The sequence below is a fragment of the Accipiter gentilis genome, chromosome 21 (genome assembly GCF_929443795.1).
Source record: "Accipiter gentilis chromosome 21, bAccGen1.1, whole genome shotgun sequence".
NCBI classification, from domain to species: domain Eukaryota; kingdom Metazoa; phylum Chordata; class Aves; order Accipitriformes; family Accipitridae; genus Astur; species Astur gentilis.
Window position 1 is genome coordinate 788450 of NC_064900.1, and position 19084 is coordinate 807533.

General features: G+C 45.2%; 1 protein-coding gene across 1 annotated transcript; it reads right to left on the reverse strand.

Annotated features, from left to right (window-relative positions):
- Nucleotides 1-267: 267 nt before the first annotated feature.
- Nucleotides 268-1278, reverse strand: LOC126048891 (olfactory receptor 10AC1-like). The gene has a single exon (XM_049824417.1). The coding sequence runs from the start codon at nt 1276-1278 to the stop codon at nt 268-270; it is 1011 nt and encodes a 336-aa protein (XP_049680374.1).
- Nucleotides 1279-19084: the final 17806 nt, after the last annotated feature.

Below are 19084 nucleotides of genomic sequence, written 5' to 3' on the forward strand. Positions count from 1 at the left end.
TGAGTATGTATTTGATCACAGAAGCAAGACTGCAAATTGATCAGAGTTCTTCTTCCTCACAAGTCACTAAAGCATTTCCCTTTATGTAAAGCGCTATGTTAGAGACCTTTTGTTGTTGTCGGTGGTGGGTTTTTTTAGCAGCGATGTCTCCTAAAGGTATTGATGCATGTTGATTTCTGCCTGGATATTTGCCGTAGTGAAGTCTACGGAGAATCTGGTCCAAACATGGTTATGAGGCTGTTTTCCCACAGGCACGTGTTTGTTCTACTAAAATTTACCACACACACACACATCACAGCTGATAGTACCCCGGTTCACCTGAGCTATTGTCCGCCTCCTCAACATTTTCATGAGGACCCCTCTGATTTCCTTGTTCCTCAGGCTATAAATGAGGGGATAGAGTAATGGAGTGACGCTGGTGTAGACCAGAGACACCATCTTGTCTCGAGCTGGTGAGTAACTGGACTTAGGACGAACGTACATGAAGGTGGCACATCCGTAGTGTAGCAAGGTGATGGCCAAGTGTGAAAGGCAGGTGGAAAGGGCCTTGCCCCTTCCCGCGGAGGAGGTGATGGGTAGCAAAGCAGCAGCAATGCAAACATAGGAGGTCAGGATTAGGAGGAAGGGCAGCAGCAGGAGGAGCACACAGGCAGCCAGTAAGGGCAGCTCAGGGGTGTAACTATGCGTACAGGCCAGGTGCAGCACAGCAGGGACATCACAGAAGAAGTGATTGATGCGATGCGACTGACAGAAAGGTAAGCGGAAAACAGCCACCGTCAACCCCAGGGAAACGGCGAAGCCCCCCAGGCAGCACGCCGCAGCCAGCCTGAGGCAGAGCCCCTCGCTCATCACAGCCGCGTAGTGAAGCGGCTGGCAGATGGCAACGTAACGGTCGTACGACATGGCCACCAGGAGGAAGCATTCGGCCCCACCGAGTGCCACAAAAAGGTGCATCTGTGCAGCACAGCCGATGAAAGAAATGGTGCTGCCCTCCACCACTATCAGGCTGAGCAGTGCCTTAGGGACAACGACTAAGATATAGCAGAGCTCAATGACAGAGAGCTGGCAGAGGAAGAAGAGCATGGGAGGACGGGAAGGCTCCATAACCACTGCCACGAAGATCATCACGTTCCCTGCCAGCGTGACCAAATGGACAATGAGAAAGATAAGGAAGAGGAGGACCCGCAGACAGAGCAGCTCGGAGAAGCCGAGCAGGAGGAACTCCACGGTTGCATCAGTGCTCCTATTGTCCCTCTCCGTGCAGCCTTCACATGGCATCTACAGGGAGAGAAACAGAAGGGAGACCGTTGGATTTGCCCTGATGCCTGGCGATCAATTGCATCTAGGAAATAATGGTGTGGTACTGTAGAACGAGTGTAGTAAAAGCTCAGTGTGAGGGAAGGAAAGTGATTTCATTTAAATGCAAAACTGATCTCACTCAGTCACATTCGACACACTCTCAGACCCATAGTCTCACAACCACCAAGGTTCTTGTGCCCAAACGATCTGCCTAGGATTCTTTGCCATGACATTGATGAAAAGGAATGTCAGCTGTTGGTTCTTCATCGCTTATTCTGATTTATTAGATTGGTGACCATGTGCAGGTTTTGAACATGCATTAGATACCCTTTAAGAGTTGACACTGATTAGTCTCTCCGTTCTGTCTTGCTTTTGAGAGTCAGCATTGGACTCTCCCTCCTGATCCGAGTGTCCTAAGAAGCTGCAGATGGATGTGTTGGGATCTTGATGACCATCAACACCTAGGTCTTGCAGGCATGCTGCTACTGCTCCTTCTGCTGCTTCCACTCCCAGGCAGACCCGCTTGTTCTCTGTTCACACCAATACTGCAGTTCTCTACACCTGTGCCAGAGATGTACAACGACAACCAGAGTGTGAGCTGGAGCTTCTGCTTAACAATCTGACTCCGATTAATGGGAATTGTTCATATGGAAACAGGGTTTCAAATGGAAGGGCTCCGTTACTAGACATGAGGATTCCAAAATGAGAGCTGACATTTTGGCTGCCTACATCTTTATGCCTGGCTCAGCCCTACGGCATCAGAGTTAAAGTAAACTAACTTCCAAAATCAAAAGCAAAGATGTCCATGGCAACGTACTGTGTACAACAGTTTTTTAAAGAAAATACAAAGCTATTATCTTGGACTTAGAAAGAATGAGATCTTGCTTGTCACAAGAAGAACGGAAAGTTCCTAGGAATGTGGAGTGATGCAAAGCTGTTTAAGTTGTAAAGATCTAGAAAAGATAAGGATGTAGACAGCTGTATAATAATAAATTAAATATACTTTTCACAGGTGAACAGTGCTCATTTTTCATGTGTTCATCATGTCATGCAATATTTACTACAAGGAGTAATTCCAACGCTTTCTACACTTTACTGTAAACCAGGAATAAAAGCAGAGATTCCTTGAAGACTTCTGCTCACATAAAAAACCCAGCAATATTTAAGTATGAAAGAAACTGGAAAATTACATAAAATATTCCAAGGCCATCCAGAGCAAATAGAAAGAATGGGAAGTTGATGGAAAAAATTAGTAGTGGAGACAGGGATTTTCCTGGAAAGAAAACAGCTCAAAAAAAGTTCCAGAAAGAAATAATCAATAAAGTTGAGGAGGTGAATCTGATAAGCCTACATGCCTTTGCCTTTATTTTTGCCACTGCAATTGCTGGAACTTGCTGCCCCAAGGTTTCCTTGTGATCCAGTATCTCAGCAGGATTCAAAATATCTGGGGACTCAGGTGAATAATGAAAACATCCACAATTATATTACCTCAGGTGCAAAACTAGGAATTAAATCTCTGTGCTTCAGAGCGTAGCTCAGCAAAATGACTAAGTTCGGAAGAAACTTTACCATAAGCCCCAAGACAAAAAAATGGACAGTCAGTGAAGACCAAGAAGGAGCTCTTCAGAAAATGTAGAGGGAGCAGTGATCCTGCAGAAGCAGGTAACTCAACAAGGACTACTGCTAGACACAGTTCCCAGTGTTTATAAAGCCACGGCTAACTCCTACATCCACCTTTTGCTGCTGCAGGACCTCCCCAACAGCCATTCTAAACACTCTGGCTATAAAGCTTTCTTGACACTGTATGCAAGTAGTAGGTCTTCACAGAAAGCAGGAGTAATGGGTTGATACATGCTCTCGACACTGCAGACTCAATCACTCGGGACCAGCTGGGGTTCCCCACACTCCAAGTACTGAGACTTTAAGAGGATTCTACTAAACACAACAAAGCTAAAGAGTGGGGAAGAAACAGAGGTTTCCCTTCCTTTCATTTGGAGCTGATCGCTACAGTGATAACATACCGTCTCTGGGTTAGAAGATAAAGAAATAGAGGCTTCTTCCTCTTGATGATGTGCGTGGTTCAGTCTGGGCTGAGATTCTGTGTCTTGCCCAGTCTGGAGTCCCGTCTGGCTGTGAGTGTCCCTAGAGCCAATGTTCTCTTCCAGCAGTTCATAATCATCCTCTCTTCTCTTCTGCAGGACTCAGTTCCTTATATACAACATGACACAGAGGTCTTTCCTCTCCCCCGCCACCTCTGCCCTCCCTGCATGAACGACAGGCAGTTCCGTACCTCCCAAGAAAAGGGAGTTGCAGTTTTTTCTGTAAATCCAGCAACAGGATGTAATTGCACCTTCAGAGGAAGGCAGTGTTGTAACACCCTCCTAGAGGGCTCTTGCTCCTTTCACTGAAGCAGTTGAAAGGAGCTGATTATTCATTGGGCTGGTTTGGCCCTGAAATGGCAACGATTTAATTAACAGAATGCATTGCTGCTCTTCTTAAATAGAAATAAATCTGTGGGTATTTAAATAAGTTTAAACCAAACTCACACTTAAAGACAAAGCAAAACAGATGTAAAATCTTTAAACCCATCTGTAGAACTGTGTGTGGAGTTTTCACCAGTTCAGATAATCCATTATTTCTTACTGACTCAGATGAAATCACTGTTCTGCAGTGGATAGGACTGAGATTATTTGGGCTCAATTTACTTTTTTTTACCATTGTTGCATTCATTCCTGGCCACTTACACTGAAATAATTAGAGATCTGTAGGCTTATGTAAGTAGCAAAGAGAGGCAAAGTCAAGATTTTTGACTGCTAAAATGGAACTGTTTTCTGTTAACCCAGCTTGGCAGAAACACGTAAATACAGTACCTTACGATTTTTCCCAGGACATGGTTTAGAGGAAGTCCACCTTTCAAAATATTCTTCTATAATATTTTACCTATATGGCATAGTCATTCTGGGACAAAACTAGCCCACGCATCAGTACAGTCTGGGGACTGAGTTGGGTGCAGCTCTGCAGAAAAGAACCTGGGCTTCAAGTAGACAGGGAGATGAACATGAGCCAGGAGGAGGCAACAAAGACCAACCACATACTGGGCTGCAATAGCAAGAACATGGCCAGCAGGTGACGGGAAGTGATTATTCCCCTTTATCTGTCACACACAAAGCCACATCTGGAACAGTGTCCCGTGCTGCAGTCCCCCATACGAGAGATGGCAACAAGCTCAAGAGGAGCACATGATGTCCAAGGAGAGGCTGAGGGAGCTGGGTTTGTTCAGCCTGGCAAAGAGGAGGCCAAAGGGGGATCTAGCTGATTACTTTAGCTAGCTATTGGGGAGCTATAGAGACAAGAGAGTCCTGTCAGGGGGCCACAGTGAAACAGTCACAACGTTTGCATCAAAAAAAATTCTGGTTGGCCATAAAGAAAAAAACGCTGCTTCTCACAAGGGTGGGTCAGCACTGGAACATGTGTCCTGAGAGGCTGGGAGGTCTTCCTCCTTGGAGATGTCCACATGTTGCCTGGACAAGGCCATGAGCATCCTGACCCTAAGTCTGGAGCTAGCTGTGCTGGGAGCAGGGTGTTGGACTAGAGACCTCCATAGGTCCCCTCCCATCCAAATGTTTCTTTGAGTTTATGACTCTGTTCAGCCTTGGTCAGACATCCACTATGGACAGGAGCAGACCTGTGTGTACTTGAGGAGCTTCACTGTCACAAACTGAAATACTTGTGGAGTTTTGGTTCCTCCACAGCCACTAACTGGGATTCTGTAGTGTCACAGTTTTGAAATTGGGCAGAACTTAAATGCCAAAGTTGTATTTAAGTGCTTCTACTCTTTTTTAAACCTGTCATGTAACTTCTTGGAATTAAAGTTGTGAGAGTGGAGTCTACCCTCTTTAGTCTCTCAGTTCACTTCCTTAACTTTCACCTTTTGAAACTTTTTTATTTCAACTTTTTTCCATATACTTTTTGTGTTTAAGATGCCGCAAACAGTTCAGGGCACAGAAGGTCCTTAAAGCATTTACAAAACTAATTCTGAATCTGTCCGGAATGTCTAGATATTGTTGTATACTAATGAATAAAACAACAACCCTGAAGCCTCTCTCTGTGGCATGTCGTCTCTGCAGCTGTAACAGGAGTAAAATCGAGGAGCTGGTTATTTTATAATTCCGCCTAGCAAATTGGGCAGATTATAAGTGGAAGTAAATCTTTACAGTGAAGAGACTATTTTAGTCAAATGCTTTGCAGAGTAAGATTGCTCCCTCTAGCAAATTCTGTGAGAATTTCAGACCACCTGATTAACTTATGTATAGTTTCTCTTTGTGTTATAAAATAAAATTGAGGGGCTTAGTTGCCATTTCTTACTTTAATTTATATTTATCCTCTTCTCTAACCCACACCACAGGAGAAAATCTGCTACCTCAGTAACAATGCAAAAATAATTACAAGGAACTATTTTGACAAGTCGGTTTCAACTTTCTCATCTTCAGATGATCCTTTTCTGCTGCTGGACTGGAGGTGAACCTAGGTGAGTCAGCACGTACCCAGTAACCAATACCACACAGTCAGCAGTAATAAGCGCTAATTTTTTTTTAACATAGTGCCCAGCCTTACACTGGAATAAGTCAGGCAAATTATTGTTTCAGTTTGTGTGTGTGTAGATAAGCTGTCATTTATTAACATGCAACTTACCCCTCCCCACAACGTTTCAACAGACGCCTACACATTACCTCCAAAACATGGCTCACCAAATAGGGGAGCGTTAGCTGGAGCGAGGTATGCATCCCAGTGCCAGAACACACAGCAACAAGACAAACAACGAGCAGGAGAGGATGAGAATATGCATGTCAAAGCGACTCCATACTTCCTCCTCTAGCCCACACCTTTCAGGTTCCCAGCATTTTCATTGCATCAGCTTACAGCCAAATTCATAATAGATTAATAAAAGCTGCACGTTAGCATTAGCATTTGCATGTCTTGAGTCTGCAGCGCATTAGAGAGATGTACCTTTTCCTTGCTGCAGAGTTCAGCCCTGCTCGCCTCCCCCGCACTCTTAACTGTGTGATTTTTTTTCGGTACACGCCTGCAAGGCTTTGGGACTGGCTTGCCTTAGGCCAAATTGGTATAAAGAGCTGCTTGGAATCCAGCTACAGTTAATGAATCACATCATATCAGTTTCTATCAGCAATTGCAACATACTTCAGAGGATGTTCCCCTTGGTCTTCAGAAAAAGGACCAGGGCCAGGCTTGCCTATTCACACCCGTGAATTGCCAGCCTGCTCCAAAGGCGGCCAGAGAAACAATAAAGATGCCCGGGAAGCATCACTGGGAAGTTTAGCATAATCTGGAGCAATCTGGACCAAAATAGAAACAGCTGAGACGCGTACCAGGAAGCCTGGAGGAGAGGGACGGCCAGTCCCAGCCACAGCCGAGGAAACGGCGCGCTCAGCCCAGACAGCCCTGCGGCTCTGGCGTGATGGAGAGACGCAGAACTCTTCTGCGGGCCGAAAATAATGCTCGAGCAATATGAAGTAACTAGCCAGTGGTAAAAGATAATAAAGAGGATAAGAAAGATTTCAGGTGGTCTTTGCATGCAAAAGCACGGCGATATTGATCCTTTGGGGGTATCATACTGTTGTAGAAGGCAAAGATTTTGGCTTTTGCAGCTTCACTCATGTTCTGCCAGGTACGTTCACAAGCAGAAGCTACTTTGTTATTCAGAAGTGTTGTAGGGTCTTATCTGATTAGAGAAATCAAGGCAGTTTTAAGGTGGATTGCTTGAATTGGTTTTGGTGATTGATAAAGAGTCACTCTAATGAATATGCAACAGTGGCAATGTGAAAATAAACATTAATATAATTTGAAAATGTGCACCTGTAACTCCAATAAAGCTGATTAGGATGTAGCTGGCCAGAGGCTGGAAATTGCAGCATCTTGACAGAGACTTTTTAACAGGTACTGGTTCCCCATTCTGTAGTCAACATGAGTCAAGAAATGCTGCCTCCCACAAAGGCAAGACACTGAAACAGATGTGCATAGCCTTTAGGAGAAGCAGAGTTTCCTTATTCCTGTAATGTTCAGAGATTTCTGGGAACCGGGAACTGAAACTGGCTGAGGTGGTAACAGCAGGATGACAGGCACCAATTTGCCTCGGTGAGAAAAAGCATCACCCTGCTCTCGTGGAGTTTCTGTTGTTTGGCTTGATAAACACTGGCTGGGAATTCACTCTGGGAAAGATGCTGAACCATAAACCAACCAAAACAGAGTTTTGTAAAAAAAAAAAAAAAAAAAAAAAAAAAAGGGTAAGCATCTTGGCAGCTGACTCCTCCTCGAGGTTTGTTAAAGGTGCTGCGTTTCTTTCACCTTATTGTTCTTACTCATACTCTAACCCAGCCAAAGGCATTGTCTCGCATCTCTGCTAAGAAAATGGTTGCATATACCAGTTAATACTATCATAGACATGCATGCTTTCCTATTCAGAAAAAAAAGTGAAGTTACTGTAAGAAAACTGGTTCAGAATTAGAGAGAGAAAGGACAAATCTAAAAAGGGAAGTCATGAAAGAGGATGAAAAGATTTAAATTGAAGACAGCTAGTGAAAATGAAAAAGACAGACAAACTGAAAATTAAGCTACAGGCCTTGGAAAAGGTTAACTTGAATTCCTGTAGTTCAGACAAGAAAGAAGGTGAAGGTAGCAAGGAAGGCTGACATTCTGAAGACAGTTCTAAGTTTCCTTGTCTGATCGAGAACTTGCTTCATGATTATTCTGGGTTTTCAGCTTTCCTGGGCAGCCAGTTGTTTCTGTGAAGTAATCAGTACAGATATCCTCAGCCCTTCACAGCCCTTAGGGTCATCCCCCTTCACTAATTCTGAAAAACTTGAGGTGCCTGTTAGCTGTCCTTATCAACTCTTCCTCTCACCATTGTGACAGTGCGTCACATTAGGCGTCACACTGTGACCACTCCAACTTATCTACAACATCATTCAAGTTCTCAGCAAGATAATCCCATGAGCCTAAAATGGCAGGACTCAATGAAACAAAATGAGATGGCCTCATACTTCTTGTAGGGCAAGAGAAGAAGCATGACATAGTCGCATATTGGTAACTAAAAACGTACAAGAGTGAAAAAATGCCAGTGGAATAACAAGGACCTTGGAAATATTGGGATGGGGAAGAGGAAGGTGGAGCTGGACCACCATGAGACCACGTGAGAAAGTCCACCCCAGTCGTGTGAAAGGAGTACATGCATGACACCAGGCGATGTTAATGGGGGCTGCAATTCCCATCACCTCTGCCTTGGAAGCCTTTCCCAGTTGTTCAAAATGAGCTCCTGACCAGAGGAGGTATCTGGAGAGTGCAACTCCTAATGTTATTGGAAGTTACTTTCGGATTCATTTGGACAACTTTGTGGATGTCTCTGTGGAACCAATTAAAACTTTGGGTTTCAACTGCCAGCTTATAACCTGCAGCCAGAGGGGCTCAGCTGGAAAGCAACAGAGTAGCTGCATCTCTCATAGTCCTTGAAGGAGCTCAGCAGTGTTCAGCCCCTCTTAGGACTGGGATCACAGCACCCTGGGGCCTTGCTGAGACCACCGGTGTTGACATCTGAAAATCACGTATTTGTTGCCTCCTTTTGTTCCCTGTGCAATGATAAATGAGGCATTGTCCCACCTGAGCTCTCCCTTAGGGTGGCAGTGGCTGAGACACTCCACCTGGGGACATCATTTGGTTTTACTTAATTTGAGCTGATGCAACTGCAGCTCCTGGGAGGAATGGCAGAAAAGCTCACTCTCTTATGAAGTTTTCCACAGCAGACACCATCCCAAGCTGATGCTGCACACACTCCATCCCCAATGTACCCAGGCTATGGCTCATTTCTTCCTCCTCCCATCTCAAGTTTGGCCAGCCAAGTTAACGTTTTGACATCTATGTCACTTAGGAACCCAAGGCTCATTTTACCCAAGGGTAGCGAGGCAAGTAACTATTAGACCAACATGGTCTTCCAGAGCACAAATAATTGGCAGGTGAGGTGACATTGAACCTTCACTGTAAACACAGGACAAAAAGATTAGGCCCTTACCACCTTCTGGGAGTCTCGGTGAAGATGTGGCAGTAGCAGAGGACTTCTGCTTGGTCAGGCTCTCTGGAACCTTGCGTGGCACCTTGCGTTATAGTGCTGACAAAGATCCTTCAGCTGTCAGAATTCTGAACCCTGTCCAGGGTAAGGGACCTGTGGGAACACTTACATTTAGCAAGGGACCATGCTCTTGTTTATGTGCTTGCTGACCAATACAGCAGAACTAGGCCTAGGATGGGCAACCAAAAGTCTGACATCTCTGGTGTCCCTGATGTGCTCCAAGCCATATTTTCATAGAACTATTTGGTGCAAAGACTTGTATTTAGAAATAAGCTGCTTGTGAAAGTTTTTCCTAATGTCCAAGCAGAACCTCCCAAGCTGTGATTTACAGCCGTTGACCATTATTGTAGATTTAACGCAGCTGTCAGAAACTTCTGCTATTTGGGACTGGAAGGTGGGGGCAAGAGGAGGACAGGACAGTAAGGAGGAAAAACAAGATCAGTACATCAAGACCATGTCAGAAAACAGCCTGTTAGAACAGCATAAGGAGGGAGTAACCTCCTTTAATCTTTTTTTTGCATGAAGTCACAAGGTGAAAGAGTTGAAGGAGCAGAGGGGCAGTGAAGCCTAGACCTTTTTTGCAGAAAGCACCATGTAAATGCAATGCCTTCCTTTGAACGCTGTGCTCATTAGCCAACAGTCTTTCTGGGCTAAGCAACAGCATTTGAACTGGTACTGAAATGAAAAGCATGAAATCTACCCTATTCTGTGGCATGGGGCAACAGCTTGGCAGGCAGAACCTGTTGACTGTTGCATCTAATGACTTGAGCAGAGCTGACTGTAGATAGCTGTGTAGTAAAACTGAGTTCAGCCTCCAGTATATCCCCACTTCCATTTTGGTTCCCATACCGATGCATGGAGGACCTACTGCAACTGAGTCTATGCATGAAAAATATATTGTACTCTCGGGAGAAACTGATAGTAAAACTTTGTTTATAATTTTTCTTTTGTGTTTGCTGTTTTCCCCCCTCATAAGCTCACAGATCATCATACCTCTTTCATTCACTGCTTTCAGTTCACAGTGGTTAGGTTTTCAGAATAACAGAGCAGTCAGTTCAAAGGGGCTGCACATACAAAACTTTGTTAATGAGATAAATGAAAGGAAAGTTGGGAATCCATTTTGCTTTCTGTCATCAGAAGTGCACTAATGTACACTGTTTTCTCCCTGCTGATGATCTGGACAAATGAGGATCATCCTACAACAGCTCTTACAGTCTCAAGAGGTGAGTAGTCAACTGGGAAAGATGATCCTAGTTTACACTGTAACAGATAACAGCCATACTCACCAGCCTCACACACTTCAGTACAGCCTTAGTTATGAAGAGGATGGGCCACCCATGGCTTTGAAGGATACAAAAATCACAAAATCTGTTAAACATCAGCTGGAAATACCAGAGATGAAACTCTGCAAAGTTTGCATGTTATTAAAAACTGATTTTATTTTTTCTGGGCTTTGATGGATAGAGCAGCCTTTTGTTGCCTGAAACTTAAAATAGCGTTAATGTCACATAAATTAGGTCACAGAGATAGGAGTCTTGATGTATGGCTCTCAACACTTCTGCTGGACACTAAAATCAGAAGATCAAATGCATTGGAATTAAGTAATGCATATCATTGTATCTAACAATTAAAAAAAATATTTTTTTTCAAGATTCTCCAAACCAAGGCTTTAACTTTTACCCAAGGTGAAGCAACAATATCCATACTTTCTCAAATCACTACTTTCCCTGTCCAATTTTGGAAGTTGATGACTATTCCCAGAAGCACCATTGGTCTCCCAGTGAACAGTCTTCCCATGAATTTTTCATTTCAGGAGGCATTGTTAATATTAGACTTAACACTACCCATCTTGTGTGAGAAGTTGAGGACTGTGGAGCAATGTAAATGCTACATAGCAAGTAGGACACAAGATGCAAATTATGGCTGTACTTGTCAATTAGCTACACATGCTATGGAAAGTAAGAAGGGCACAAGGCCACCCTGAAAATGAACAGTGAAGTCACTGGTAATAGAGATTTGTGTCTCACAACATCAGGCCCTAGTCAAAACAAGATGGGAGCAGACCAAGCCTGAGCATTGCTACTTGTCTCATGGGGTGTTTGTTTAATGGAAAAAAACTGGTAAAAATGTGAATTTTGAAAAATCTGTTGCAGAGAAAGGTGAATAGTCAGAATAATGTGCTGACATCCAGGCAGATAAATGGACCAACATCTTTTCCACTACACTGAGGAAGAAAAACCCAAAGTCTGAACATTCAGATAAGACAGAAGAAATCTGTCCTTGTAGTCAGCTGAGTCTGCGATGTTTGATGCATTGGCAGCATTAGGCAGGCTTTCACATCTCTACCCAGAAACAGTCTCCTCTGCTAGGCTGAATTTTTTTGAGATTCACCTCCATCCAGGAATGGCCTCAAAAGCCTATGTTACTTAAAACTGTAAACACAAGTTTTTTTCTTTCCAATAAAACATAAACACAAACTGAGAATGACAACAATAGAACTGGTAACTAACTCAGTCAGCACTGCAGAAAATATGTAGGATGTTCCTGATGTCATAACTTTGCAGCATTGTAATTAACACTGCATTTAGATGGAGGACTTGTCTGTCTGTACTTGTTTTATGTGAGTCCTGGTAGCTTTATATGTGGGGCCGTTGAAGACAGCACCCTGTCTGTGGCAGCCTGTGCAGTTGGCCATGTCAGTGTCCTTTGCATGGACGTGTGTGCATGCGTGTGTGTGTGTGTCCCTGGGTTACACACCCAACCTCACTACTGGCTGAACCTGCCATCTGGGAAGAAGCAGCCGTGTCCACCAGCCTTGGACAGAGGGACCTCGCCTGGGTTCCAGCAGCCAAGCAGGAGGAGCTACTGGGGCCGAAGCCCACCGTACATCCCTTAACCATACTTACACACTAAACTTGGAAAGTGAGTTGACCAAAAAGAAACTCTGGAAACAGTGTTTCTCCAGAGAAGAACTAGCTCGTGCAACTTTATTGTTCGTTGCTTTTACTTTATGTCCTTGTTCTGTGATACGTTTTCACCCTTTGGTTCATTATTGCTGATCACCTGCTTACAGGAGCTACCCTGGGCTTTTTTTGGAAGAGGATCTTGCATGCTGAAATCCTACACATCAGCAGATACTCTACGAGTTCTCTTTTTCTTGCAGTTGTTGCAGGATGTTCTTCTACTTCTGCTGTGTCAAAAGCAATGAAAAAATCCCCAAAAATTCCTTTCACAAAAAAAAAAAATCACCAAAAAAAGCGTAAAACAGCAAATTGAGGCCTAAGGTCAGAATCAGAGATTTACAGAAAAAGATAAGGTAGGAAGGGACTGCTGGAGGCCTCTAATCCAATCTCCTGCTGACAACAGGGCTGACTCCAAAGTTAGGTGAGGTTCCTCAAGGCCTTGTCCAGGTGAGTTCTAAACATAGAATCACAGAATCACAGAATGTTTTGGGTTGGAAGAGAACTTTAAAGATCATCCAGTCCAACCCTCCTGCCATGGGCTGGAACATCTTTCACTAGATCAAAGGTCGCTCAAAGCCCCATCCAACCTGGCCCTGAACATTTCCAGGGATGGGACATCCACAACCTCTCTGGGCAACCTGTTCCAGTGCCTCACCACCCTCATCGTAAAAAACTTCTTCCTTATATCCAATCTAAACCTACCCCTCCCTCAGTTGCCCCTTGTCCTGTCACTACAGACCATGGTAAAAAAAACAAAACAAAACTTTCTCCATCTTTCTTATAAACTTTTTTTATTTATTGAAAGGCCCCAATAAGATCTCACCAGAGCCTTCTCTTCTCCAGGCTGTACAACCCCAACTCTCTCAGCTTTTCATCCAGCCCTCTGATCATTTTTGTGGCCCTCCTCTGGACCCACTCCAACAGGTCCATGTACTGGGGACCCCAGAGCTGGACGCAGTACTGCAGGTGGGGTCTCACCAGCATGGAGCAGAGGGGCAGAACCACCTCCCTCGACCTGCTGGCCACGCTGCTTTTTATGCCGCCCAGCATACAACTGGCTTTCTGGGCCGCAAGTGCACATCGCCAGCTCGTGCCTGATTTTTCACCCCCAGTATCCCCAAGTCCTTCTCCACAGGGCTGCTGTCAGTCCATTCATCCCCCAGCCTGTACTGATCCTGCGGATTGCCCCGACCCAGGTGCAGGACCTCGCCCTTGGCCTTGTTGAACTTCATGGAGTTCGCACCGGGCCACTCCTCAAGCCCTTCAAGGTCCCTCTGGGTGGCATCCCTTCCCTCAAGCATATTGTCCTGGTTTCAGCCCAGCCAGTAACAAAGCACTGGGCAGCCGCTCGCCCACTGTCCCCCCACCCCGGACACAGTGGGATGAGGAGAAAATATAACGGCAGGCTCATGAGTCAAGACAAGGACAGGGAGGGATCACTCCCCACATATGGTCATGGGCAAAAGACAGGCTCAACTTGGGGAAGAAACAAAATCAATTGAACTTACTACCAATCAAAACAAAACAAGGATATTGGGAAGTAAAACCCAACCTGAGAACACCTTCACCACTACCACCCCTCCCTTTTTCCTGGGCTCAGCTCCACTCCCAGTTCTCGCCACCTTCTCCCTCCAGTGGTACAGGGGGACAGGGAACAGGGATTGGGGTCAGTTCCTCACATGTTGTCTCTGCCGCTCCTTCCTCCTCAGGGGGAGGAGGACTCCTCAAGCTCTTCTCCTGCTTCAGCATGGGGTCCCTCCACAGGAGATGGTCCTCCACAAACTGCTCCAGCGTGGGTCCTTTCCACGGGCTGCAGTCCTCCAGTCACAGACTGCTCCAGTGCTGGCTTTCCCATGGAGTCCCGGCCATCTTGGGGGGCCTCCGCTCCCCACCATGGGCCAGGGGGGGACAGCCTGCTGCCTCACCACAGGCTGCGGGGGGCATCCCCTCCTCCTTCATTGACCTCAGCACCTGCATAGATGTTCCTCCCACACTCCACTCCCCCAACTCACTGGGGGTTCCCCTCTTAAATCTGTTCTCCCCCAGGTGTTACCACTCTCACTGACGGGCTCGGCCTGGGCCAGAGGCGGGTCCCGCTTGGAGCCAGGAAAGCTTCAAGCAGCTTCTGACAGGAGCCGGCCCTGTGGCCCCCTCGCCGCTACCAAAAACTCCATCACACAAACCCAAAACACGTGTCAACTACTCCACTCAGCTTGATGTCATCTGCAAACTTGCTGAGGGTGCACTCGATCCCACTGCCTGTGTCATTGATGAAGATATTAAATAGTATTGGTCCCAGTACAGACCCTTGAGGGACACCACTCGTTACTGGTTTCCACTCAGACATTGAGCCATTGACTATAATTCTTTGGAAGCAGCCAGCCAGCCAGTTTCTCATCCATCTAACAGTCCATCCATTGAACCCATATCTCTCCAACTTAGTGGCAAGAATGTTGTGTGAAAGGCCTTACAGAAGTCCAGGTAGATGACATCCGTAGCTTTTCCCTTGTCCACTGATGCAGTTACTCCATCATAGCAGCCCACTTGATTAGTCAGGCACAACTTGCCCTTGGTGAAGCCGTGTTGGCTGTCTCTAATCACCTCTGTGTCTTCCAGGACGATCTGCTCCATGATCTTACTGAGCGTGGAGGCGAAGCTGACTGGTTGGTAGTTCCCAGAGCCCTTTTTACCCTTTTAAAAATGGGAGTGATGTTTCCCTTTTCTCCAGTCACTGGGGACTTCACCTGACTGCCATGACTATTTAAATATCATGGAGAGTGGTTTGGCAACTACATCAGCCGATTCCCTCAGGACCCTGGGACGCATCTCACTGGGTCCCATGGACTTGTGTATGTTTGGGTTCCTCAGGTGGTCTTTACCCTGATCTTCTCCTATGATGGGAGGGACTTCATTCCTCCCCCCCCACCCAGCCCCTGTCTTGAGTTTCAGGGGCTTGAGAGATGTGGGAAGAGAGAACTGAGGCAAAAAAAATTGTTGAGTACCTCAGCCTTCTCCATGTTATCTGTCACCAGTTCTCCTGTATAACTTATTGGAGCGGGGCAGTTACGTTTTCTTTAATCTTCCTTTTCTGGCCAACGTACCTGGAAAAGCCCTTATTATTGTTCTTGCCAAATTCAGCTTCAGCTGTGCCTTGGCTTTCCTGATCCCATCTCGTTGTGTTTGGAGCATAGTTACATCGGTCAGGAGCATGGAAAAACTCCCTCCAGGCCTGCACAGTGTAGTTGTGCCTCATACAGGGAAGGACTTGTCTCTCCCCGAGTTGCTGAGGGAGACATTTTTGCTCCACTCCTCTTATCATATTCTGTACATCTCCTTGGGGGAAAGAAAAAGCTACACCTACCTAGCCTTTAGTAGTGTAGGAAAGTCCTTAACTAAAATAATGCAGTGCTGTGGTGTGGACAACCCTCACACAAAGTCAGTGTTTATGCATGGGCTTCCACTGACTGTGCTAACTATAATCTCAGTACGTGTCACTCAACAATCGTGCCCTTCTGGTGTTTGCACAAGTCTTCATCCACTTATAATAATAATTGCCCTAACACAAGCTGTGATTTGGGAAGTTTGGACTGGACATTAAGAAAACCTTTTTCACGAGGAGTCAGTGCAGCACTGGGCTGGGTATGAGATAGTTGACTTCATTAATATTTTCAACACTTCGCTAGATAAAGTTGCAGTGACCTGATGTGGTGTTGGGGCTAGTCCCACGTGAGGCAGAATTTTTGAACAGTGCTCTACTGATTTGATGATGTGGAAATCCATTAACAACTGATAAATAGCAAATGAATTCTTAGTTGTGCTTACAGCTCCAGCTTCTCACACAGAGGGTATCTTAACGTGCTTCCCTTTCAAGCTTGACTGGGAGCTGTTTCCGACACCAATCCTTTATATTCCTGTCATATTCATTCACCATCAGGTGAGGTGATAGCTTTATCCAATGGCATATTGAAGTTCGGACCATGTCATCTTTTCTTAGCATCAATCCTTGACATCTTGTTGATTGTAATGACAGCACAATAGAGAGTTCTGCAGAAATTCCAGGCAAGTATAGAAGAGTTTTCTTCAAATACTGCAAGGATGGATGAATTAAAAGTACTGACAAAGAGCCAAACACCCCCTTGCCTCCCCATTCTTTTTTGGCTGCCCAGGAGCACAGTGGCAAAAAAGAACCCCAAAACATAGAGGTAGTGCGTGCTATTATTTTATTTTTTTTAGGAAGTAGATATTCAGGCTATAGTCACCGCAATCATCTGTCTGATACTGGCCACTGTAGTCTGCAATCGGTACTCCAGCTAAGGATTAATTATGTCAACTATGCAAATAAGGATATTCCTGAAATGTTTGTTTGACATTTTAGCTTCTCTAACAATGACTATGAGAGAACACTAAAAGAAATTTCTTATATTAAGTCTTTCCACTTTCCCTCAAACCCTTTTGCTGCTGGCAGGCCGCTGGCCCTGGGGCCGAAGGCACAAGCCAGTTGCACATGATGGCAACCAGTTCCTCGGGGCACGCTGCTCCCAGCTTTCATTGCCCACCCCTTCCCAATCAGGGCCACCAGAGCAAAGCTCCCCCCACCCACCCCACTCCCACCCAAGTGAAAGCCAAGCTTTGCTACCAGCAGTGACTCCCCCAAACCCGTACAAAAGCAGCCCATTTAGGGTCAGCTACGTCCTGTCTCTCTCCAGAGGATGGCAGCAGAAGTCAAGGGACCCTTCTCCGCTGAGCTCCCTACAGCTGCCAGGCTGGAGCTCGCCAAGTTTTCCAGGCGCGATGAAGTCGTACTTCTACTCTGCAGCACCCAGGTCTGCACAGCAGTCCCAGGGACTACCGAGAGAAACTGCAGCGAGAGGTGCAGGAGGAGAAGCACCAGCCCCCCCCCGGCCACACAGCCCCTCCTGCCCTGCCCGGAGCTGGCCCCACCGGCTGCCCAGGGAGGGGACCCAACTGGGCCCAGTTGGGTGCCCGCAGCACTGGGGACCCCGACCGGACTGGGAGGGAGCGCTGCACCTGCTGAGGCTGTGCAAGGAACGCTGGTTTCCCACTTTTCTCGGGAAAACCTGGGATTTCGAGGGTGGGGAAAGACCGACTTGCGACAGCACTGCATTGCCTGTTGAAAATAAAGTGAATTTATTTCGGCAGGCGATGGAAAGTGTCTTATGTATGATTTAGCTAGCACACAACAGGGACTGTGCAAATTTGTGAGATAAGTAACTTTCAGTGTTGAATAATGGTGAACGTACCTTGTACTAGCTGAAGACTGCTTTTCTTAAAGTTCTGTCTTTCACGGTGAGGTATGGCCAGAGTCACATGAAAATACTATGTGCATAAATAACCATGTCTGTATCGACATACGTAATTATATATATATCTATATGTATAGTAATAGATGTAGATGGTACTATTGTAGATGATAATCAAACCCACCAATACTGTTGTCTTAAAAACAGAAAGGAGGGTCACAGCGTAGAACCCAGAAATCAGGTGTAAATAGAGACATATTAGTATGGTGTAAAAAACAATTAAAAGTCAAAATTTTAAAGCAGAAGCATGGGAAAGCAAACATACACCTTTGCAGACATTTTAATTTGCAGCAACTACCAAATATTGTAGATGGTGCCTTATACTGTCTGTTTTGAAATTAAATAATTGAGTTTGGTTAGAGATAGTGTTTCACACAATTGACAAGCAACAATATTATTGTGCTAAACACAATTCCAAACAGTTTCCCCATTCAGTCTGAAGTAAATACTTCATATAATATTTCTTTTTAATATTCTCCCTGTATCAACTGTTTCCATTTCTGTTCATGGAACATGAAAGCAGAGATTATCCTTACCCAGCATATTTTTCTGTCTTTTTAAATTCCTGAACCGCAGATCTTGTTTCTCCTCATTTCCCCATCTTCCTTTATTTTCTTCTCTACATGGGTACTAATTATCTCCTGCATCAAGTTATTGGTTCTCCCAAATGCCAGGCTTTGCTCTCAACAAAAAGAGCTGTTAGCAGTGCACTTGAGGAACTTCTTGAAAGATTTCATGATCATAGGATTCAAATTGATACTGACACAGAGGTCTTGAAGCAAAGTATCTCCTCTGTGGTGACGCAAGTGGCTGTACCTTAGGTGTGATCTTGAGAACTCAATTTGTACGTGGTCGCTGTAACCTGTGACTGTGAAACAAGCACACTCTTCCGTGAATGCCATCCTCAACCATGCTTCTACAGAAAACTGCTGGACATGGGGAACAACCTACAATGAACACCGAGGGAAAACAGTTTACTGAGGTGTGATGAGTGTCATTACTTGATCACACTGTTTGAGTCATACTGGAACTCTTCTTTGCAGAAAACAGCGTCCCATAAACTCTGCTGGAGTTTCTGCTGTAGTATGGGTGGTCAGGACTCAACCGTCTTTCAAGGGACTTTGGCTTCACTCATTCTGCTCTAGTGTACCTGACCAGATACCAAATACTAGAAGGATCATCTAATGAATTATTGAACTGAATTCATCATACAGTGAGTTGCAGAATTAGCTATGCAAACTTTTTTTTTTTCATTGTAACTATTATGTAACTGTCTTTTATCATTTATCACCGGGCTTATCACTGCCTTACAGCATCATGCAACTGAAAGATGTCTTTCCTCTCTGCTGATTTTGAAATTAACT

Coding starts and splice junctions, on each gene's coding strand:
- LOC126048891 (XM_049824417.1), bottom strand. CDS start 1,278: ATGCCATGTGAAGGCTGCACGGAGAGGGACAATAGGAGCACTGATGCA.